Below are 25191 nucleotides of genomic sequence, written 5' to 3' on the forward strand. Positions count from 1 at the left end.
TATCAATTCTTTTTTTGTCATCGCAATGGGAATTAACATGTGAACAGCGCGTGATGGTAATTTTTTTTATTAGTAAAAATTGTAATGATAACAACAAAAATTAATTACAATACTTTATGTATATAATTTTAAACTTACCACTAAATTGACTCAACAATTTGAAAAATGATAAGAAATAAAATAGTAGTTTAATTTTTTTTATCATGTTATTATTATTATTATTATATGTTAATGATGTAGAGAAATATGCATTAAATAATAGAGTAAATTGCAATTCGTTAATTCTACTAAAAAAATGGGAGTGTTAAGGTAAATTACACTATTTTGTGTAAAAAAAAAAATCATTATTACATTGTAAAATAAATCAACTTTTTTCATTGAGACTTTTACGGTTTTAAAAATTAACTTAAAATATTAATATTATATTATTTGTTTAAAATCACACATAAAAAAACTAAAAATATATAAATATTAAAAATAATATCAACCACTTAATGTATTTAATATTAATTTTTATCTTATTATTTTAGTAAAAACATTTCTTTAATACAATCTTATTTATCATATTAAATATTTTTTTTATATATACAGTTTGTTACTTTAAAAAATTATTTTTGAATGCAATAAATAAATCATAATTTTTATTTTTAAAATTCAGTTTAATAGCTTATAATTTTATGAAAAAATTTTAAATTCGATAATGTATGTTTGAAAAGAAAAATATTTTTTAATAATTTATAATTTTAGAAAATATTTTTTTTATATTATGTGTCAATTTTGTACACGTGTACTAAACATTTGAAAAAAATATACATTTACAAATAAGTACTTGACTTAGTTTAATGAAATTTCAATATAAAAATCAAACTAAACTATATGATTTTGAAAATTTTAAAAACTGAACCAAATTGTTAACGTGGATTTTTTTTTACCGATTTTCTATTTTTTTTGAATGGATTTACAGTTTTTCATTTAGATTAACTCTATTTTAAATATCCCTAGATGAAAGTACGAGAAGAGAGAAGGGCGAATGAGGGCTAAAATGAAAAAAAAAATGTAAGAAAAAGAAAAAGAAAAAATAAAAAAAATGAAAAATTTAACCATTGATGTAAATTAATTAGATCTAACCGTACATATCAACTTTTTCATGGCGAGAGATATAGCCTAAACTTATAAAAATATATGAAAAAAATTACTCTTTTCTTTCAAACAACTAAAACTTTTGTCTTTTTCTCACACTTCTTGATTATGGGACAATCATTGTAGGAAAATCTAGCATCATTGTAAATGTATAACTTGCTCTTTTGAAAATGTAGGCCATCAATATAGAAAACAAGGGAAACAACGAATTATTATGATTCTTAGTTTATCACTGAAAGATGAATAAGCTGCCATGTCATTTATCCTTCACATTGTGGCATGTTCCCAAATCATTAGGCAATGTTATTTCAATCAGGTTAACATCCACCACCACTCTTCACATGGAACTGAAACGCTGCAATTTCCTCATCTCCAGTCTCATTCGGGAAGGCAAAATCGACGACGCACGCAAGGTGTTCGACGAAATGCCTGAACGGAACATTGGTCTGTGGACCACAATGATAAGTGGCTACATAAAGTGTGGCATGATCAGGGAAGCCAGGAAGCTGTTTGATAGATTGGATGCCAAGAAAAACGTGGTCACTTGGACAGCCATGGTTAGTGGGCACATCAGGTTCAATCAAGTTAAGGAAGCTGAGAGGTTGTTTTATGAGATGCCAATGAGGAATGTTGTGTCCTGGAACACAATGATTTATGGGTATGCAAGGAATGGCCTAACCCAGCAGGCTTTGGACCTGTTCAGGAGAATGCCAGAGAGGAATGTGTTTTCTTGGAATACCATCATCACTGCATTGGTGCAGTGTGGGAGGATTGAGGATGCACAGAGGCTTTTTGATCAAATGAAGGAAAGGGATGTGATTTCATGGACTACCATGGTTGCGGGTTTGTCGAGAAATGGGAGACTTGAGGATGCTCGAGCACTCTTTGATCAGATGCCTGTTCGGAATGTGGTTTCTTGGAATGCAATGATCACGGGTTATGCGCAAAACAGGAGGTTGGATGAGGCTTTGGAGTTGTTTCAGAGAATGCCGGAGAGGGACATGTCTTCGTGGAATACTATGATTACGGGTTTCATTCAGAATATGGAGTTAAATCACGCAGAGAAGTTGTTTGGTGAAATGCAAGAGAAGAATGTCATTACTTGGACTGCAATGATGACTGGGTATGTGCAACATGGGCTAAGTGAAGAAGCACTGAAGGTATTTAACAAAATGCTGGCTAACGATCGGTTAAAACCCAACACTGGAACTTTTGTGACTGTGTTAGGGGCTTGTAGTGACTTAGCTGGTCTTACCGAGGGACAACAAATTCATCAAATGATATGTAAAACAGTTTTCCAGGATAGCACATATGTGGTATCAGCGCTGATAAATATGTACTCGAAATGTGGTGAGTTGCATACTGCTAGGAAGATGTTTGATGATGGTTTATTGAGCCAGAGGGATTTGATATCTTGGAATGGTATGATTGCCGCCTATGCACACCATGGGTATGGCAGGGAGGCAATTAATCTATTTAATGAAATGCAAGAATTAGGTGTCCGTGCTAATGATGTCACCTTTGTTGGACTTCTCACGGCTTGCAGTCACACTGGTTTAGTTGAGGAGGGGCTTAAATATTTTAATGAGATTCTGAAAAACAGATCTATACAACTCAGAGAAGATCACTATACATGTTTGATTGATCTATGTGGTCGTACAGGAAGGCTGAAAGAAGCTTTCAATATCATTGAGGGGCTTGGGGACAAGGCATCATTGACTGTGTGGAGTGCGCTCCTGGCTGGGTGTAATATGCATGGAAATGCTGATACTGGGAAGCATGTAGCCGAGAAAATTTTAAAAATTGAACCTGAGAATGCTGGCACCTATTCATTGCTTTCAAATATGTATGCATCAGTTGGGAAATGGAAAGAAGCAGCGATTGTTAGGAAGAAAATGCAGCACAAGGGATTAAAGAAGCCGCCAGGTTGTAGTTGGATTGAAGTTGGCAATGCAGTGCAAGTATTTGTAGTCGGTGATAAATCACATTCTCAATATGAGCTGCTGGGGCTTTTACTTATTGATATACATACAAAAATGAAGGCCGGGGACATGCCAGATGATGATTTATTAGTGTGGAATTTTAGTAGTATAAGTCTGTGTTGATTAGTCAAAGCTTGGATTATGCAGTGGAGTTGAAATGTGGGTAGTTGATTTTGACTGGTACTGGTACATCACACTTTTAACTTTCTGAGACTTAATTCGTAAGTTTATCTTATGTTCACTGAGATCTTATTCAGGTGCTCAATCATTTTTCGAAAATTATAAGAGCAACTGGCTTCGGTTGATGAAATGAGTAAGTTTATGATCACTATATTCCTTTGTTTTTTTAGTTCGATACTAATGAAATTCTTTACAAGTTATTAGTTTATTGTCTTATCTTTATATGTATATGTATCCGGAGGACTTTCAGTGTAAAATATCTAATTATGCTAATGAATATTTGACTACATAAAGTGGTGGTTTCATTCCTTCCAAGACTTTCGCCCTAACAATGCCAAGACTAATGGTTTTGATTACAGATGATAATATTTTAAGGTTGTAATACTATTTTTTATATTGAATGACTTTTGATTTATCAAGTATAAAAATTTAAAAATTCTGGGCAAATATATTTTCACTTTAGGATTGTACTATTAGTTTATCTGCATTGACTGGAAAATAATGGTGTTTTCTTAGAAATGTTATAAGTTGTAATCATTGAATTTGATCAGTCTGAGATGGATCTTGCTGATGTGGCCGAGGCGGACTGATGTATTTGATTGAGTTCTATTGAGTTAATTTTAGTATTTTTGATGGACCAAGGTCCGAGATCTTCTAAATTCTATCGGCTCTCCAGTGAGATTGAGTCCTCATGAAAAATAGGTGCTAAAGTTGGTGAGAATCCCACCAGAGTGATGATTTATATTAAACGCGTACTTGATACAATTACATTGGTGATATTTATAAGGGTCTAAAGTGAGCTAATTTCCGTGGCATGGAGCCTAAGGCTTCTCATAGGCAATAAAATCATGTTTTTGGTTTAGCAACAGAGTAATTTTACTACTGGGCAATGTGTAATTCATTGTTTACGAGTCTTGTTAAAGCTCCTATTCCTGGTAGTGTTGACCTCGGTCAACACTTATGGTTTTGGGTTGGTATAATGTTTTGGCTTGGATGGGTCATTATATGGATTGGGTGCCCAATTCATAACAGAATTGACTTCAGTTGAGTTTTGACAAATAATGCTACATTATTTTTCTATAATATTGATAGTGCAAGTGTAGGCCCATTTTGAATTAGTCCAGAATCATTTTTTTGTTTGCCATCATAGTTTAATGATGCTTGCCAAAGTTAGATAGTTAAACAAGCTAGCTACCTCTTACTTTTGTACTTTGTTCTATTTTTTTAAGGAGTGAGGGTTGAGTTGTGAGGCAGAATGGTGGTTTCATTGGCCACATTGACAATCAATGATGTTGCGAACTAATACTAAGTTTATACTATACTGCTAGTCCTTTGTCTTCGTTTCATAATTTTTGTAAGATAAAATGTTTTTACCTGATTAACAAGGCTTTACATTAACAATGAGGAGAAAGCTGTATTTGGTCAAATAGAGGAAACTGTTGAACTCCTGTCTCCTCTCTATAAAAAGCATATAGATTTTGGACTTATGACTGATCTGCTAGATGAGTTACTTACCTTTTTCCCTTTCAACTTGCACAGACTCAGCATTGGGGATGATCACCATGTATTTGAGGCTTTCTGGGAGTGGAGAGAAGTGAAGGTGGATAATGTTGCTGAATTGGGTTATAAGGAAGAAGGGAGGTGTTTGAGGAAATTGGAGTTGAATACTTGGCACATGGAGAAACGGTTGAAGAGTAAGTGTGGCAGTGGCAGTAAGAGTAGCAAATGGATGGATTGGATACTTTTTTTTTATCGCATCATAATGAATTGGATAAAAATAATTTATTAATCCATTTAAAAAATAACTTTAAATCCAATTCATCCAATCCATTTTAAGGAAAGAAAACCATTCATTAATTTTTTTTTTATGGATGGATTTAATATCCATCCATAAAAGTAATGTTCTAAAAATTTTAAAAAATTAATTTAAAAATATTTTATATATATTTTCTTTCTTTATAATTCACTGCATTCTTATATAGTTTTTTAAAATTTACAAAATTTATTTTATATCAAAATAGTATTTTAAAATTTCAATTCAATAAAAATCTCATTATAATCTAATAAATTTTGAAAAATAGTGGATGAATAATTAGTTATCTATAAAATTTAATGGATGGATTGAATTCAATCCATTATTTATTTTTATTGTAATGGATGGATCGAATGATTTACTGGTGAATAGATTGGATGGATGATTGATAAATGGATTCTTATGCCACCTCAGCATGGAAGGGATGAGGTGGAGGAGAAAAGAGGGGATGTTGGTAAGAGAGAGGAGAGGGGTGTGGTGAATCATAGGAAGGTTTCTTGGCTTACAAGTCACACCAGGGTTAGGGACTTAGGGTTGAAAGTGGGGCACTTGTATTTGAAGAAGGGCGAGGTTCTAGATGTTGTTTGGCTCACTACCTGTAATATATTGATGAATGAGAGCAGGGAGATTGTTCAACAAGTGTCACAAGATGTTCTTGAGATGGAAATTCAGAGACAAAGGGGACCGATGTTTCTGCTAGCTGGTAAATACAAGGGTGTCTATGGGAGTCTGATGGAGAGGGATTTGGGCCGGGAAAGTGCCGTTGTTAGGGATGCTGATATCCATGAGCTGCTTAATGTGAAACTTTAACAGATTGCAGAGCAAGTAGGGGACCTGAGCTTATTGGGACATTGATTTGGTTACATCAATTGTGGCAAATGACTGGACTTTCACATGGACAACAGATTTGCAAGTATGCATATTGGGAATCTTGGTTTTCTTTTTCTTTAATACTCCTAAGATACGTTAAGGATGAGCATCCATTTAAGACTAAAACGCTTATTTTGAAGGTGTGCCTGTCATTTCATATATTGACTGAACTAGTATCAGATGAACAAAAGTTAGTTTTATGATAATAATCTTTTTTCTTTGTTCTGTTGCATTGAAACACTCTGCGTAAAATGGTGTGGCATCCTGTATTTTAGACAAGCTGTGATTAACCCTGTTAATGTTTGGTGTGATTTAATCTCAACCTGGAAAAGCTGCTTGTAGCCATGATTTATATCAATACAGTCATAATATATTGTAATTGATTTGTGAACACCTTAGCGGGTTCTCTAGTACGTTGAATCCTTTGTTTGATTCTTGTGGATGATATGGCCTTCTTAATCTTTTGTTTGATGGGCTTTCTTGTGCTTTCTGATACTAATATTAACTGTTTTTGGTTTGTGGAACAAAGTTAGTATAAAGATTAGGCGTGTGGTCAAATTATGTGCGTATAGATACATAGCTGTTTGTTGTTTCCTCGACTAGAATCAAAATTTTATATGGTATTTTGCTTTTGGACACACACATGTATATATATATAGAGAAGGAATCAAGTTTTAAAAGAGTTATTCTTTATTTTAGCATCCTTTTTCTTTAAATCTAATGGTTCAAGATGACTTATTAGAATTGTTAGATTAAAAAGAAAATGAAGGATGATGATAAGGAGTAACTCTTTTAAAGATATTCTTAGAGTAATTTGATGCCTCCTCATGTGTAAATGACTTTGTTTTGTTGCTTATTTTCTTCTTTATTTTGTTTACAAGGGAGTCCATTATCTTGTGTAAGGACAGGGAAAGATTGGTTAAGTTGAAGGGGCTTCACCGGGATCTGAACACTTGGAATCAAGCACTTGTTCATTTTTCATAAATTGATTTGTCCAAACAATTTCCCTCGGATGTTTGTTGAAATGGCAATGCTCAATTGAGTGATATAGCAAGGTAGAATTAGATTGACTCTGGGATCTCTTACATTGGTTGTTTTTAAAATCATAAATGTAAATATTTGACTATTGGATTGAGACCGTACAATTTGTTGGAAAATTATTCCATAATTTAAAATTTAGTTAATTATTTATTTATTTATTTAGTTCCATGCTTGTCACGTTTTAAAATTAGTTACGGTTCATATAGTTTTTATTGGTTGTCTTACGTTTCGTGCCCGTTGCAAACTGTCATTTGGAAGTGGATTTTGTTACTATTTGAGATTTAGTTTTTACTTTATATTATTATTATTATTTATTTCTTTTGACTTGGTCATCAACTCATCATATGATTTTGTGCACGTTGAAGTTATTCCTCTTTGGTAGTATTGCAGGTGTTTGGGCTCTTTATATTTCCACTTATCAATAACTATACACAAGACATAATACATAAATGTTATACACTCCCTCTCTTATTTACTAAATATCATTTTGTATTATTATTATTATTATTATTATTATTATTATTTTGTGTTTTTAAGAGGTGTTCTTTGATTTAGAGTTTTTTGTTACATATGATTGATCTAAATAGTTGTCATATCTTTGGAGGGAAGCATATTAGTGTCTAACACGCTTTAACCTGAATTTTTGTAAATTATTTGTAATTTATTTAGTCTTTGTTATTTTAATTTATCTTTTGTTAATGTTCATCTTGATGTAATTTCATTGATAAATAATACATTATAACTTTCCTATTTTCATGTTCTAATAATTTTTGAGAAAAAACTTAATTGTAAATCAGAATTATTTTTATTTTTTAAATATTTATAATAGAAATAGAAATTATTATTTTAGATGTCAATGATATGAATTGATTATAATTTGGTGAGTTTTATTTTGATGTGGTAAGGGACAAAAGTCAAATAATGATGATACAAAGATAATCAATTTTCTTGGAGAAGTCAATACATCGTGCAATCATGTGAAAATGTGGAGATGATGACATCCCAATTGATATGACTAGTCATATGGTTCTATACATTATGAAGTCATAATATTTAAATTAAATATTTTATTTTTTTTCTCTAATCTTTTATCAAAAATTGGTTGCAACTTTTAGAGTACTTTAAACAAGTTGAGTTTTTTTTTTTTTTTTTGCTTCTGTTGCAAAGTTGTTGTGGTTAACAAAATGTGTTAGAACTATGATGGTTGAAATTGAGATGGATATTGTATTTTTTCTTCAATTGTCTAAGCATGTCTTATGTAAGAAAGATAAGAAATGAAATTGAAAAGCATCTTCAAAAAGAGGAGGAAAAAATGTTGTGGAGTTTTTAACGCCGGGGAGCATTCCACACAATGGGTAATGAGTAAGTCATACAAGTGAGCTTGATACCACAACATAACCTAAAACCTTAAGGCATTAGGTAGGTGTGTTTTTCTCACTTATATACTCCCTCCGTTTTTTTTTTCATAATCATTTAAGGTTTTGCACGGGACTTAAGGAAATCATTGATATTTTAGTTTTCAAAAATATTTATTATTTACTTTCCTATTTTACCCTCTATTTTTTTTTTTTGCATGTTTTAGACTGTTGAACTACTCCATTAAATAGTTGTCTCTTTTTTTGTTTTTTTATAGTATTTTGTTGAGAACATATTGCTCTTATAAATGCACATTAACTTTATGTGAGTAGTTAGAGAAAAATTAGGTAGACATTAAAAATAAATACACACATTGTTCAAGAAACATGTATTAATTATTAAGGGTAAAAATGGAAGAAAAAAATTAATAACTCATTGATTTTAGTAATATGACAATGAAAAAAAAATAACAAACTCTGACAAAACGACTATGAAAAAAAAACGGAGGGAGTATTACTCAACATGCCCAACTCTAACCAATGTGGGACTTCACTTCACACTTGAACTCCAACACTCCCCCTCAAGTGTGAATCCCTTCCACATGTTCACGCTCCTCCTCAAGCGGAAGTTTTATCTTTCGTCCACGAGTATTCAATGGTGGCCTTACTTACACTACCATTGCACTTCAATGACACACGTCCTCCACACCTCTAGAGAAACTTTCAGTACAAGGGATGATCTTACTCTTGGATCTCCTGCAAATTCCATTTAGGATCCCACTCTTGGATCCAACTAATACTCGTCTGAGCCGATCACCAGTCACTTGGTCGAACCATCAGCTCTGATACCAATGTTGGGGAGTTTTTAACGCCGGAGCGCATTCCACTCAATGGGTAGTGAGTAAGTCATACAAGTGAGCTTGACACCACAACATAACCTAAAACCTTAAGGCATTAGGTAGGTGGGTCTTTCTCACTTATATATTACTCAACATGCCCAAGTCTAACCAATGTGGGACTTCACTTCACACTTGAACTCCAACACTCCCCCTCAAGTGTGAATCCCTTCCACATGGTCACACTCCTCCTCAAGCGAAAGAAGAGGAACAAGTGTTGCTCATGGTCACAACCAAAGAAGAGCATGACAAGAATGATTGTTGGTATTAGTTGGATCCAAGAGTGGGATCCTAAATGGAATTGGCAGGAGATCCAAGAGTAGGATCATCCCTTGTACTAAAAGTCTCCCTAGAGGTACAAACTAATAGTATAGGGACTACAGAAACTGAATTACTATTACAACAAAAAAAACCCATAGAATTATTGTGGGAAAATTAGGTAATATATACATCATCACTCCAATTCAGGTATTAAAGCCATGATTGAGATTGATATTATAGCAGGGACTAAAATTGTCTCATGGGTAGTAAAATCTTGTGGATTTGCTTATAAAGAGAAAAAAAAAGAGTAAATTGTGTCACCCTTTTATGAGAGATGAGAACATTATACTAGCATTGCTTTTTATGTTAAAATATATAAATTAGTTTATTTAACTCAATACTGTTAATGTAAATTACATTGTTATTTCATTTAGATATAAGTATTACACTATTTATCCTCAGGGTTGATCTTAGATGTTGTCTACAGGTGTGATCGCTCCGAGCCCATGATCCTAAGGGACCCAATTTTTTTTTTAAAATATAGATAATTGTGAGATAAATTTTATAGTATTTTTAAAAAAAGAAAATTAGACTATAACATGTTTTTAATCTCTACAAAATGAACATATTTGACTTTGGTTTTTGTAATTATTTTGTTTCATATCATTCTAAGTAAACATTATTTTTGGTCCCTATATAATGAATATATATATATATATATATATATATATATATATAATGTTTTAGTCCCTATAAAATATTTTTTTTTAGTTTTCTTCCTTCTAAAATATAAATTCATTGCTTTGATTCCTAATATTCATTTTAAGTTAGATAAATAATATTTATTATAAGAATTTATAAATTATTTTAGAAATGTGACACATTAACATGGTATTACATATAGTTATAACACCACTTAAGATGATCACTTAACCTTATAATGAATATATATAAGTAGTTAAAAATGACCACATAATAATATGAACTAAAAATATAGTTTCAAATTTTTATGGATGAAAAACAAATATGTATTGGGGAGGAATTTTCTTCCTCCAAGAGGAAGTTGGCTATAGTCACTTCACTCAATAATTCAAAATCTACATTGAGTTCAACAATCCAATTGTTCAATTAATAGTTTTTAATGAATAGGTCAAGGTTACAAATTTTTACAAAATTTAAAATTTATTTGATACTTCATTATATTAATTTAAATTAATAAGTATTTTCAAAAGCATATTATATGTTAATTTGAATTAATGTAGTGAATTACCATATGATTTTCAAATTCCATAAAAATTAGTAGACTTGAAATATCTATTAAAAACTCTTAATTCAACGGTTAGATCGTTAAAATTTAATATAAATCATGAGTTATTGAGTGGAGTAATTCTACCATAACTTATTCTTGAAGTAAGAAGATCCCTCCCTATATGCATATATATATATATATATATATATATATATATATATATATTTGTTTTTCATCCTTAAAAATTTGAAACTGTATTTTTACTCCATATTATTATATGATCATTTTTAACTACTTATATATTCATTACAAAATTAATTGATCATCTTATATACATGAAATTATCTATTATTTCACAAGACTTTTGCTAAATGCAAATTTTTTTTCTTCTGAAAAAACAATTGTTTTTGTTCAATTTTCTCGATCATCAATTTTTTGTAGTTACAATGTGATCCTACACTACAAAAGAAATGGATTTAGAAGAGGTTAATTTTAGATTTACTCGAGGTTAAAACCCCTATTAATGACGTTACCCGCGGTTGCACTTTTTGCAGCCCAAATTGTTCGTCGGTAATGTGTTACCGACGGTTTTAGCAAACCCGGGGTAAATACACATGTTTCTGGGGGTTTTATAACCCCGGTTAATTACCAGCCGCTTTAAAACCTTGTTAATTACTAACAATTTTGAAACCCTAGTTAATTACCAATGGTTTTAAAACCTCAACTAATTGACCGAGGTTTTAGAACCCTAGTTGATTCCTCGCAGTTTATAAACCTTTGACAGTTAGATGAGATTTCTATTAAATAAAAGAGGTTAATAATCCTAACAAATTTTTAAAAAACTAATATGGTGCTACACTTGTCTATAATTTTTAACTCCCATTAATTATTGAGAGTTAATTACTATAAAATATTTGTGGAAGGGGTTATTTAACCTCATCATTGTCATTTTTATTTTAACATTTATTTTTTAATTGTGTACGTCAACAAATTTTTGAACCACTATTATTCTCGTAAATTATTTTTTTTATTTGTTGTGTATAGATACATACATGTATGTATATATCTATATATATATATATATATATATATATATATATATAATACTAGTTTTTAGAAGATCTTATTTTTATTAACAAAGCATGTAAATCAAATCAAGAAATGAATGTGCAAGTTATAAATATAAACTAAATTTATATTTCTAGCATAAGGTACTGAGTCTATAAAATAAGAAGCATAAAATTAACACAATGTAGCACAATAGTAATAAGGGGGTATTCTCATGAAATCACTCCTAAAAGAAGAAAAATTGAAACATAATATATATTTTCATCTTACAGATTGTTTAATTTGTATTTCTTAAAAATATTTTCTCTTAGAAAAATGTTCTTTTTATTATCATTAAAACTTTAAAAGCTTGAGGGATTTAAGATCCTCTTTTAACCTAATAATAAATAAAAATAATTAATGATTGAACTTAAAACTCTAATAAAATGCTTACGAGATTATCATTACTATTATTACATTCACGACTACCACTATCACTCTCACCTACTAATGCGACAATGGTGGTGGTGGAAGGACGGTATTGGAGTGGTGATGATGGTATTGAGACTATGCCAATTAGAGTGGTAGATATGATAATAATTGACAGCAAAGGTGGTACAACATTAATGATGGTTGGTGATAAAAGTGAATGATTATAATATTCATAAAAAATGATGATAACAATAATCATATAGTATATATTTATAATTGAGTTTTAATCTCGGTTGATAATTAATTTTATTTAAAATTTAAAGACTATTATTAATAGGTCTTAATTATTCATTTTAAAATGTTTTTCATTTGAAATTTTATGTGTGTGTGTTTGTGTATGTAATTGTATCATGTATGGAAATAAATTATGTGTCAAGAAATAATATTTATTATCATTATTTTAAAAAATTAAAGTTGATTTTTTTTCACACCAAGTAAAGTTAAAAAGTTAAAATTAATAAAATAATGTATAGTTGAAAGTTGAATAACAATTTTTATTTTAAACCTTATTCCATCCAAATAATCCTATGTGATCGAGGAAAATTCCCTTAATGCTGTACTTTCATTTGTTATATTAATAGTTAGAAATAGAATTCAAAAACCAAAAAGAGAAGCAAAATCGAAGAAAATGAGAAAAAGATGAATTAAGTATATGTTAACTTCTAATTGGTTTTATATTAGAATAAAATAGTTGAAACAATAATTAAAACAAATTAAAGAGCATCCTTCAAATCTATCGATATATCAAAATTATAACAATCTAATATATTATAAGTGATAAAAAAAAAAAGCAATTATAACTTATAATGCATAATTATTTAATCAATATATCAAAATCATTGTATATTTTTTTATTAACAAAACAATTAAAACAATGTTAAATGTGAATTTCAAACTTATAGCAACTAATTAACGAACAAAATATTATTAAAATTTTGTGTGATTAAGCATGACTATATTTTAACCATTTATGTGACAAAACATGATTAAGTTTCAAATTTATTTATTAGCAAAACTATTAAAATAATACTAATAGACATTATTAATATTATAGAGTGTGAAACAAATTAATCAACAAAAGTTCATTAACAAATGAATAACTATAATTAATATAGACTTTACTATGTATAATTATTATTTTTAATTAATTGATATCTTAATTTCATGTTGTCTTTTCTCAATCATGATTTTAACATTGATTCTGACTTCATTTCGAAATATTATGAACCTGTAAGAAAAATGATAATACATCATTAATAATGTTAGAAATAAATCTTAATTTGTTGCTACACCATGAATAATAAATTTAAGATGTTGATATATAAACAAAAATATTTTTTAATATAACAAGTTCATAATTCAAAAAAATTGATTTAAAGAAATTTATTTCTTTTAAAACAAATATTTATTTAATACAATAAGAAATGTCTAAAGTACATATTTTCAAAATAAGCACTTGAATTTTTATATAAGAAATTAAATTTGTTTCACTCATTTTATCTTTTAGTTCCTATAATTTAAAATAAACATTTTTAGTCTATATATTTATTTATTTTCAATCTTTTTAGTTTCTATACTTACAACTTTTTAAATATTTTTAATTTATGTTGTTATTATTATTATTGTTATTTCTTTTGCAAAGTTGTGTGTTTTGTATTGGCATAATAAATGTCTTCAATTTTGTGAAGATAAAAAAGGATGTTTCAACAAGAATATCGCATGTTGAAGATACAAAAAAGACATGAAATACCAAAATGTTTAATTTAAAGTAACTCCAACAAAAATAAATTCGACATAAGATACACACTGACACAAAGTTAAATTAATAACTATCATATTAACATAAAAGAGACATCATTAAAAAATCTAATGACAAAGATTAAAAAGATAAAATAAAAAACTGATAGTATAAGAACTTAAAATACCTATCTTAAACTATAAAAATTAAAAAATATTAAAAAAATATATAAATATTAAAAAATATTTTAAAAAGTAAACATTACCATCTTTTTAAAGGAGCAAATTATGTTTGTTTCTTTCAAAAGAATTTTTTAAAAGCATCTTATTTTTGAGCAAATGAAAATTTTCTTAATTATTCCTTATCTAGACAAAAAGTTTTTGGGAGAAAAAATTATTCTAAATATTATCAACTTTATATAATAAGATAACCTTTATTTTGAGTCAACTAAAATTTTCTAAATTATTCCTTATTTGCCATACTTTTTCTAAGAAAAAACTACTCCAAACATTAACTTCAATATATATATATATAGTTAATCATCCCTACATTGCCAGTGTAAAGTCTTTTATACTGACAACCAATCATATCTTTTAAAGTTACTTATTTTATTATTATTTTATTAAATAAGCAACTGACATGTCACTATTAAAATTGCCAATGTAAAATTTTTTCCCAATGTATAGGTAATTAACTTTTATATATATATATATATATATATATATAATTTTCAATTAATAATTATATTTTTTCGACATTCCTTTTATAGTGAATAATCTTTGGCTTTAAAAAAGACAAATTGATGAATATTTATTGCTCTTATTTTATGTATTACAACCTGGCATCATGACAGGAGTAGAGAATGTTGTTGGAGCTTAATGTAAGAAAGTTTGATTTGAAAGTAAGTTGTGTGAAGATCCACAAAATTATAGAAAATGCAAAGGGCCGTGCTTGTTTGAAAATCACGGATCTTTCATAGCTTATCATGAGTGTAAACATGAGACAGATCTTATCCCAGAAAATAATTGGAAGATGATTTGTGTCCATACAATGTGTTTGTGGAGTGCTGATTTCTAGTTCAACACAGCCTAATTTTTTCCCTCATGCAAATAAAATGACAAGGGAGATTTTAACATGTTAGGCTTAATTTGTCTCCCAACTCCACATGCAACGAATCCTTTACATTACAACATGGTAATTTGGCCACGAAGCCTACATTCTCGTGTTCTAACACTGCCCACGTGTACCTATGCCATCAACAATCAACTCTTGCCAACTGTATTATATACCCTTATATCATATATCTTATCTTTCAACAAAATTCATAAATATATACAAGATATAACTCAAGATCCCTCCACAAATATTCCTCGACTTTCTTGTAGGCACAAGGACCAACCGAGAGATCCTACACTCTTGACATTCTTGTAAGCACACGAATGAACTGAGAGATCGATCCTCAACCAAGTACAATAGTCTGTATGGCTTAACACCTCAAATGTTATTGTAGTTAATAGATCATGTTATGAGTCCATTTATGGACTTAGACCCATTAAGATTAGTATAAATAATAATAATTAATGATAAAAAATGTACACTTTCATAATTATCATAATTAATTATTATTAATCTCTCTAATTGTGAGAATTAACTTAAACGTTCAAGTGTTTTTTAAAATACCACTCTATCCCATTCAAACAAGTATAACAAGAAGTCATAAAGTATATAATCAAGGACAAATAAATAATACTAGAAGGAACACAAAAAAGATAGAATACTAAAATGAAACTACTAAAATACCCTCATACACATACAATAAATAACATTATCTTATCAACAATACCATTTCAAATTAATGTGTATGAAAAACGATCTTTATATTCTCTTAAATAAAAATAAATATTATTACTACTAGAAATTAGTACGAACACATATCTTGATTTTAAAAAATAAAAATATCATACACCTTATCCATAATAAGGTTAATTGATTTGATTCCATACTAACATATTTTCAAATCCACAAGGACCAATAAAAATTTTTAGGCACTAGATCAGTCAAAATACTTGATGTCAAATCTGACATGATATGCAAACTTATCTTTATTCATCAATCTGAACATAAATTCACATATTCCAATTTTGAATATTTTATTTACTTGAACATTTTTTTCTGCACAAACATACTGCTTACACAGATATTGATCATGCAGAGTGAAATCAGAGGTAGCTAGCTAGCTAGATTCATCTCATATAGGGCCTATATGAATGTGAGAAGAATCTATATATCTCTACATCAAAATGAAAAGGAAAAAAAATACATTTATTAATTAGTTTGAGAGGGGACAAATTGCTTTGGCCCCACTTTCTTAGCATGTTCTGAATTCATAGGTCTAAGTTTGCAACTTCGATCACGTAAATATCTTGTTCCTCGTGGTTATCTTCACTGGTAATCCATGTTTGGGTACAGGAAAAGGACCATATTGTATTCCATCTTCATTTCCCACAACTTGCCACCTAAAGAAAGCAACCATCAAAACAATAATGAGTACAAATTAGAAACTTAAATGTTGTTTATTTTATTGAGTCTAATTTTGTATATCGCTAATGTAAATTTTTCACACTCAATCAATTAAACATGACTTTTAAATTAATTATTATAAAATTAATAATTTTATAATTGATGACAATTCTTTATTAAATAACATTATGAGAGAAGTAATTCCGACATATTTTTTTTTAAAAAATTATGAAATTATAAATAAAATTTATTAAAAAGTTGTTTTCCCTTATATTTTTGATTAACTTATTTTTAGTTGTTACGAGAAATATATTCTCTCACATCCAAGATTTAATATTTAGATAAATAATAAACATCTTTTTAATTATATAAAATAGATAAAACTTATATTTTTCATTCTAGAATAGCTTCAATATTAAAGAAATAATTTAAAGTCTTAAAAATGTGTTAAAATATATATGATTATTTTTCATCATCTAAACCTTTTTAGCATTAAAAAATAGTATAATATTTTTCCTATTTCTCATTACATTATTAAAAACATTATTATATATATATTAATATATTTTAATTTTTTTACTTTATGATTATGATTTTACAATAACTATCTGTTTTCCTTCCATCAAATTGACATCATCTATCTTATCCATCTTGTCAATGTGATGGTACTTATATGCCATATTATAATATGGATTAAATATATTTTTAATCTTTTAAATTTAGGATAAATTTATTTTTTAGTCCTTAAATTTAAAATTATTATTTTTAATTTTTATAATTTTAAAAAATTTATTTTAATTCTTAAATTTAAATTTTGTTAAGAAATTTATTAAATATTATTATATAAAATTTACTTATTAATATTTTTATTAATAAAAATATTACATTAAATTTAATTGATATTGCATAATTATATTAATTAGTCACTTTTAAATATATTATTAATGACTTAAGAGATTAAAACAAAATTTTTAAAAATTATAAGGACTAAAAACAACAATTTTAAATTTAAAAAATCAAAAATAAATTTATCTTAAATTTAAAAAACTAAAAACATATTTAAATTTTAAATTTTGTAACAGTGATTCTCCAACAAATTAGCAGTTACATTTGTTTGGAATGTAAGAGGAAAATGGGTAAAGTGGGTCAGGGTCACATTATTTAAATTAATATCTGTGATGAGGAGAAGGTGAAAAATGATGTGGTGTGTAATTGTGCAGAGGTACGTGTGGTGCAAAGTAAAACTTGTTATTTTGAAATTTGACTGCTAACATTATGGACTTTGTCTTCGTTGTCAGGCCTGGCAATCCACATGTGTTGCTTTCATTTGATCAACCAAGTTAATTGCGTGGACTAATTTTATTGTCATTCATTCATATACAAATACAATATATGAATAATATGTGCATATATTTACATATTAATTAATTAAAAGCCAAATGATTTAAGATAGATACATATTATCAGGGAATAATTTCATTGGATTATATGGGTACGTGTATATATCTTCTCATTTTATTGTTTTGACTGAAATTCTCCTAATTTGGTCATTATATTACAGGTTAATTAGTTTACACATACAAAACTGAATTTCAAAGGAGTGGAATAAGACAAAATTTCTTAAAGATCAAGACCACTCTTTAAATGTTTTTAAAGGCTAAAATAAAATTTTGATGTTTATTTTAGTTTTTAACTTTAATTTGGTCTCTTAACAAGTTTCATTTAAGTTCTTTAAAGTGTTTATTTTAGTTTTGGTCTCTTAACAAGATTCATTTTAGTTCTTTAAAGTGTCTTTATTAGACAGTTATTTTTCCATTAATATATGACACTAATTTGGTTAATAATACGTGGTAAACTATAAGAAATATCACATCAATTAAAATTAATACTGTTAGTAAAAATAAATAAATAAATAAATAGGTGAAAATATCAAATTAGTTACTAAGAACACTTTTTAAGAGATAAAAATAAAATTGTTAAACTTAAAAACCAGACTGAAAAATAAAAAATAAAGTTTGAACTTGAGTAATATACACAAAAATTTTAAATTTCAACCTTATTAATGTACATTGTATTTTTTTTTTTTTACATTAATAATAAAAAAAACACTAACAGACCATTACCTCTCCACAATATTTTCATCCACCAAAAATACATGCAAACTAAGACATCAAATATTGACTTCTCTAAAATTTAAACTGTTAGGTTAAAGCTTCTGCAAAATTAAATTTCCAATGTGTGTAAACTTTTTAGGTTGAAGAATGTTGTATTTCCCATTACAAATTCTCATATTGGATGCATATGAAACTTATAACTTCTCACCCTTTTTTTTTTTTTTTTTTTTCCTTCTATTTTATTTATTTATTTATTTATTTTTAATGATTGTAGGGATCATTCTATATAAGAAAAGGAAAGGCACGTCTACTTTAATTTGTTTAAGCCTTTAAGGTGCCACTCTGTGATTGAGGTGTCCTATGAATGTGAAGTTTTGAGAAAGAGTAATTCTGGACCAAGTTTGCCTTGGACACAAAGGGACAATTAATCCTGATTGGCCCAGATAGTAATAAAGATCAATGTAAAGTCACATTCATTGATTAAGTGGCTACGAAAAGAGAAGGTTTTTCTTTGAGTAAATCTAACAATTTTGATTCTTTAAAAATTATATAAATAGAGTTTTCTTAATTATAAAAAGTAACCGCAAAATGCCTTTTGTGTACTAACTACCACATTTAGAAACTAAATTAAATTCAATACTATATGATAAAAAAAAAATATCAATATATTTTCATGATTAAAAAACTAAATTAATTTTATTTTTAAATAAGAGAAGTACAATTTTCTAATTTCCTAAAGAAAGTACAAATTTCTAAGTATTATAATTTGTAATATCTTCAAATTAAGTTATTAATTGTAGTTAATTATTGGTGCATATTTATTTATATTTGGCAAGAAGTTTCTTTAATAGTCTGTGGATAGGAAGATGACAAGTTAGGGAATTACATGTGCAAGAGTCTTATGAATACGTTTGGCGACAATACCATGCATGTGTGCCACGTATACGTATTGAAATACATATACTTGTTCACTAGCTACGTTCTAAAAGAAACCCTTTTTAATGCGTCAAAAAGGACCACTTCCACATCTTAAGGAACATGCAGGCACTAATTAGGACCACCATGACCTTCTAATGGTCAATCCACAGATCTCTATCGTACATGACAAACTAATTTTGCAAAAAGTTCATCATGCAACACTATTTACTAATTGTTTTGTTTGGTTCTAATACACTCTATAAATGGAAAAGTGTTATATATTGGGCCACATCAAAAAGGTTAGTTAGTTATAATGTATGCGTTACATATTCTCAATTTCATTTCTAACACATGAAAACTTATTAAATTTATACTTATACATGTAAATATTATTGTTTAATTATGTTAACATTAATCCATTATTCTTAATTTGGTCATCCTTATACATACATTTTTTATTTGGCCTCTACATATATATAAAGATTAAATAGTAAAATATATTTTTAATCCTTTAAAATTTTAGTTTTAATCTCTCAAAAAAAAAATTGTTATATTTTGGTTCCTCTAATTAATATAAAAATATACCATTTTTCATCTTCAAAGTTGTTTTGATAATATTTTATAACCATTTTTAAATGTTATATTTAAACCACTTTAAGAATTAAAAATGATACATTTTTAAACTATTTGGACTAAAATAATTCAAAAAAAAAAAGGAAATGAAACTAAATTTCATAAATTTTAAAGGGACTAAAAACATATTTTTTATTTCTAAGATTAAATTAAGAATGCACTATATATGAATGATAATGTGCATAAAGACCAAAATAGTAAATTTTTAAGTATATGAAGCAAATTGAGTATATGTAAGATATAATTGATTGTTTAAACTTAATTAGTTAAAGTTTTGTTTATATCATTATTTGGTGATGTTGGGACAAGTATATATGTATATAATGAATGATAATGTGAGGGTTATTGAAAAGGAAAGAAATTGAAGATACCTGTAAGAAATGGTGAGATGATGAAGAAGGACAAGAAGCTCAAGCTTAGCCAGCTCACTGCCTGGACAAGAGTGGACACCATTTCCAAAAGGCATGTAAGTGTTTGGTCTCGGTGGCACCTGCACCATCACACATCACATGCATATATAAACTAAGTCAACCCCATATCCATTATTTCTTTCATCTCCTAGTACCATATATGACGTACATTGAACATAAAGTATATACAGAGAAATTAATTAATTACTTTTTCTGATGCTACCCTACAAATATGGATCACGTGCCTCTGATACTGCCTTGTAAGGGGAAGATTCAAATAGGTAGTGAAAGGGACTTTACACAAGGATATAATCTATCCACTCATAACCTTATGTTTCTCACATAAAAGATAAAATATATAAACCATGGTCTTCAAATCTTTTACTTTACATGTATTGTAATCATATAATAATATTTGAATTACCTCGAATCTTGAAGGGTCAAACTTGTCTGGGTGAGGGAAGAAGTGAGCAGAATGGTGAATGCTTCTGAAGAGAGGAAGGACCTTCCAACCTTTTGGAATAGTGTAACCTTCCAACTCAACATCTGTTACTGCTTCTCTGAATGTGAATGACAAAATGCTTGCACTTCTCAGTGTTTCTTGGATCACCTGAATCACATTTTAGTTCTATTACAATTATTTCATTAGTATTTAACTGAATTTCCCATGATTCAAAGTATTATAAAGTCTTTCATATCAAAGTTATTTTGAATTAATTTTATAATATAATCTCCATTCACCACAACTGTTTTTATTTATTTATTTTATTTACAATAAATATATAAAGTACTCAAGAATTAGATAAAAATGAAGGTATAATTAAAAATAATAATAATTAGTAGTTTTCTATGAAAAAAGACAAATGAAAGAAATGGAAAGGGTATAATAATATCATTTAATTTCCTGTTTATAGTAACATCAAATTTGTCAATGTCAATTAATGTCTTCCAAGTGAATTTTAGTGGACAAAATCGATGACATTATTTGTCAATAATTTGATGTTGACCAAAACCAACTTATACACATAATTTTTTTTATTTTTTTTTAAAAAAAGAAGAAGAATTAATTAATATACATACCCGGGTAGTGAAGGGCATCTGCCTAGTATCATCCCAGGAGAGTCCACGATTCTGCATAGCTAGTTTGTTTCTGATTCCTTCTTGTTCTTTCTGCAAATTATTAAAATAAAAAGAATAAGATGAGAAATTAATTAAGCAACACAGTATAATGAGAGAGAGAAAAAAAATGAAAGAGTGTGACCGTGACAGCTTCCAAAAGATTGGTGTTGTCGTGTAAATATTTGAGGACCCATGTAAGAGCACTAGCTGTGGTGTCATGTGCAGCAAATATGACACCAATGAGGTTATCAGCAACTTGAGAATCACTCAGCTCACACATCTTCTTTTTCTTCTCACCTCTTGCTTCCAATAGAACTCCCAATAGCCCCCCTCCACTCTCTGAACTTTCTTTCCTTCTCTCTATTATCCTCCTTATGCTCTCATTCAGATGCTTCCTTGCCTAATTCATATCATTTATTTATTATCACTTTCATTATGTATCTAAGTTAAGAATGATTCAAAATAAAGGACTTGTTATATATGACACCCACAAAAGTTTCAGGATTTTGCTATAGATGAAGTGAAAAAAATTCCTTTGAAAGGCCTATTAAGTTCAATCATATTTTCATTATTATTCAAAATATAAAAGCAACAAAAGAAAGAAAAAAATAATAAAAATAAATATTTTTTATTTAAAAATATGATCTACATAGTGTTTAACAACTGATTAAGTGTGAATTTTACTAATCAAACATTATTTTTATGTTGATAGAAAGTTAAGATTGAAAGTACGGATCCTAGAAAAGTTGAGAATAGGAGAAGTTTTATAACTATTAGACCAATAGATTTTCTTGGATAAAAAAATACCAAAATCCTCAAATTCTAAATAGGGTTATACCTAATACATAAATAGAAAAATAAAATTTAAAATATGTCATTTTAATTTTTAATTTAATATCAATTACATTTTCATTTATATCTCTAATAAAATTGTTTAAAATGTTGCTACTATGTTGTATCATTATCCGACTTTCAACCAAGAAAAAATAATAATAGCAGAGTTCATTTCATAAAATTATTATATTTATTTATTAATATTTTTTTGTCTGCATAAAATATATTGAACAGAAATTATTATAAGATGGAGAGAGTATTTTTTTTCCCAACGAAACCAGCGTGTGGTGTTTTGTCCCAATTCATAGGTTTTCTTTATTCTTTAAACTTATTATTTAACTACATAAAATAGTGCCACGTTCTCTCATAATGATTTGTACGGAAAATATCTCTCGTAATCAATTCGTATCAAAATTATTCGTACTATCTAACGATTTGCAATAATTATTTAGTCCCAAGTTACATAATGATGAATGTACCAAGTACGCAAAACAGGGGAAAAAATATAAAAGAAAAAGATGAAAAATAGACCTTCATTGCGTGCCAATAGGCAGTTCCAGGGAGATGCAATGGATAAGAGTTGTAGCCCTTCTCCAAGCATCGATACAGCTCTCTGATTTCTTCCATTTCGATCTCCTTTATTTCACCAAAGGCAGAGATTGCAGCCACTTCAAAAGCATACTAATCAACACAACAAAAAAAAAAAAAAATTAAGACAATTTTCTCTCACTTTTATATATAAATCATTTAATTAATAATAGACATGGAATCTAAATTTTTCATTTTTTTGTTTTCATTTTTTTCACCTACTTCAACTAAAATGATGCTTAACTTAGACAATATATATAAGCAAGTTCAATCCTTGTCTTTTGAGACAAGTCGAGCATATTTTTAAGGTAAAATTAAAATTTGTATGACGAAAATTATATTGTATAGTTTATATATGATTATATTAATAGAAGAACTGAAACTGTGAATTTGTTTTTTTTTTCATTTGTTTCATGTTTCCACCTACTCACCTACTCCAACTAAGATGGAGTAGATGCTTAAGTAGCATATATGAGTCTGAATAGAATAATAAGATGTGGATAATTTAGAGAGCTATAACCGACATATGTGTGGATGAAATGAAATGCAACTTGCCTTTTTCATCTCTTGCAAGGTGTTGATGGTTGTGTTGGCCCAAGTTGGCACCATTTTGGTGACAATTTTCTCGACCTCAGAGACTGAGTGTTTAATTGTGGAGGGTAGAAAGGAGGCCTGAACCAGCCTCTTGAGCATGGAGTGGTAGGCACCTTGTTGAAAGAAGACAGCCTCAGGTCCTATCAACTTCTCTTTGCTTGGAGGGTATGTTGGCTTGAAGAGATGTGCTTCAGTCACAAGCACAGTTCTTGCTGCCTCAGGACTTGATATCATCACACAAGGACAACCCAATATGTTTGTCTTGAATATATCTCCATACCTACACAAATGCACCTTAATTTCATACATGAATGTCAATTAATTTATACTTAAATTGTTTTACAACTTTATATATGTTATCTCAACTTTCACTAGTAGACCAACTTTTAACTTTAGTAGCTATATAGTTCATATGACATATATATACACATATTGACTTCACATGATACCGTTTTTGCCTGTTAGAGAAGAAGGAATTTGGGTTTTCAGTGTAGAGCTTGAGGGTCTCCCCTAGGTAGGGCCAACCCATGGAGCCAGGGGGCAATTTTTTGTGTTTGTGGTGGTGCCACCATTGGAGGAAAGGGATGAGGAGAAGGAAGAAAGAAGTGAAAAGCAGGGAAGTGATGGTGAGAAGGGAGTGGAAAGAGTCTAAAAAAATGAGAATAGGTTGCATGGTGGTGGAGGAAGTGAATTTGGAGACAGCAAAAAGAGGGAAGAGGTGGAATGGCAATGGATTGGAGATAGTGATATATAGTGTTGTGAAACTGAAAAGGGTGTCGGTGTGTGAGGTGCTTTGGGGTGGAAAAGGTTTTATAGAGTGGCAGGTTGGGGTTGGGACAGGCGTCACAACCATAATGACAACACCTTCAACTTCAATGCCTATTAGCACCCATATGCTACTACAGCTATTTAAGAAAAAGACTAAAACAAAAAAATCTAGAATTTCCCAGCTTCTCTTGTTTAATATTGAATGAATGAATAAACAAATAATAAAGACCACTTATTTTTTTTTAAAAACAAAATGATATATCAGACTAATTATTATAACTAATATTTAAATATATTTTTTATTTTTTATTTTTGTTCTTCATATTTTATTAGAAATTTGTGTGGGTTTATTTCTTCTTGTACTTTTCTGAATGATAAAAAGAAAAATACATGTTAATCATTGTTGATGTAAGCATAGTTCATTAGATAAGATAAGATAATATTTTGATTTTAAATAACAATATCAATTTTAATTTTATTACAAAACATGATCTAATATTATTAGTTAATAATTTACACAAATCACTATTGCCTTCAATAGGACATTGATTAAATAAGATAATTATTACAAGATTTTTCTTTGAGATTACACACAGTTAAATTTTTATTTAGTTAGTGTAGTTTATATT

The 25191-nt window shown here is 28.6% G+C and overlaps 2 protein-coding genes across 7 annotated transcripts; one reads left to right on the plus strand and one right to left on the minus strand.

Annotated features, from left to right (window-relative positions):
* The first annotated feature begins 1031 nt into the window (after window positions 1-1031).
* On the plus strand, window positions 1032-7180 carry LOC109787839 (Pentatricopeptide repeat (PPR) superfamily protein). Of its 6 annotated transcripts, none has more exons than XM_083066240.1 (4): window positions 1032-3343; window positions 3380-3435; window positions 4842-6125; window positions 6867-7180. In XM_083066240.1, the coding sequence occupies exon 1, from the start codon at window positions 1380-1382 to the stop codon at window positions 3243-3245; it is 1866 nt and encodes a 621-aa protein (XP_082922366.1). In that variant the 5' UTR covers window positions 1032-1379; the 3' UTR covers window positions 3246-3343; window positions 3380-3435; window positions 4842-6125; window positions 6867-7180. The 6 variants fall into 6 exon arrangements, with proteins under 6 accessions (XP_082922366.1, XP_082922364.1, XP_029124951.1 ...); XM_083066238.1 differs by having other exon boundaries at window positions 4842-6028; XM_029269118.2 differs by lacking the exon at window positions 4842-6125.
* An 8963-nt stretch (window positions 7181-16143) lies between these two features.
* CYP707A2 (cytochrome P450, family 707, subfamily A, polypeptide 2) lies at window positions 16144-24662 on the minus strand. Its single transcript, XM_020346411.3, has 8 exons — window positions 24244-24662; window positions 23756-24074; window positions 23144-23293; window positions 21921-22178; window positions 21740-21829; window positions 21084-21269; window positions 20621-20739; window positions 16144-16580 (listed from the first exon to the last, which is right to left on the minus strand). The coding sequence occupies exons 1-8, from the start codon at window positions 24645-24647 to the stop codon at window positions 16475-16477; spliced, it is 1632 nt and encodes a 543-aa protein (XP_020202000.2). The 5' UTR covers window positions 24648-24662; the 3' UTR covers window positions 16144-16474.
* Window positions 24663-25191: the final 529 nt, after the last annotated feature.

This window comes from Cajanus cajan, chromosome 11 (genome assembly GCF_000230855.2).
Source record: "Cajanus cajan strain Asha chromosome 11, NIPB_CcT2T_4, whole genome shotgun sequence".
NCBI lineage: Eukaryota > Viridiplantae > Streptophyta > Magnoliopsida > Fabales > Fabaceae > Cajanus > Cajanus cajan.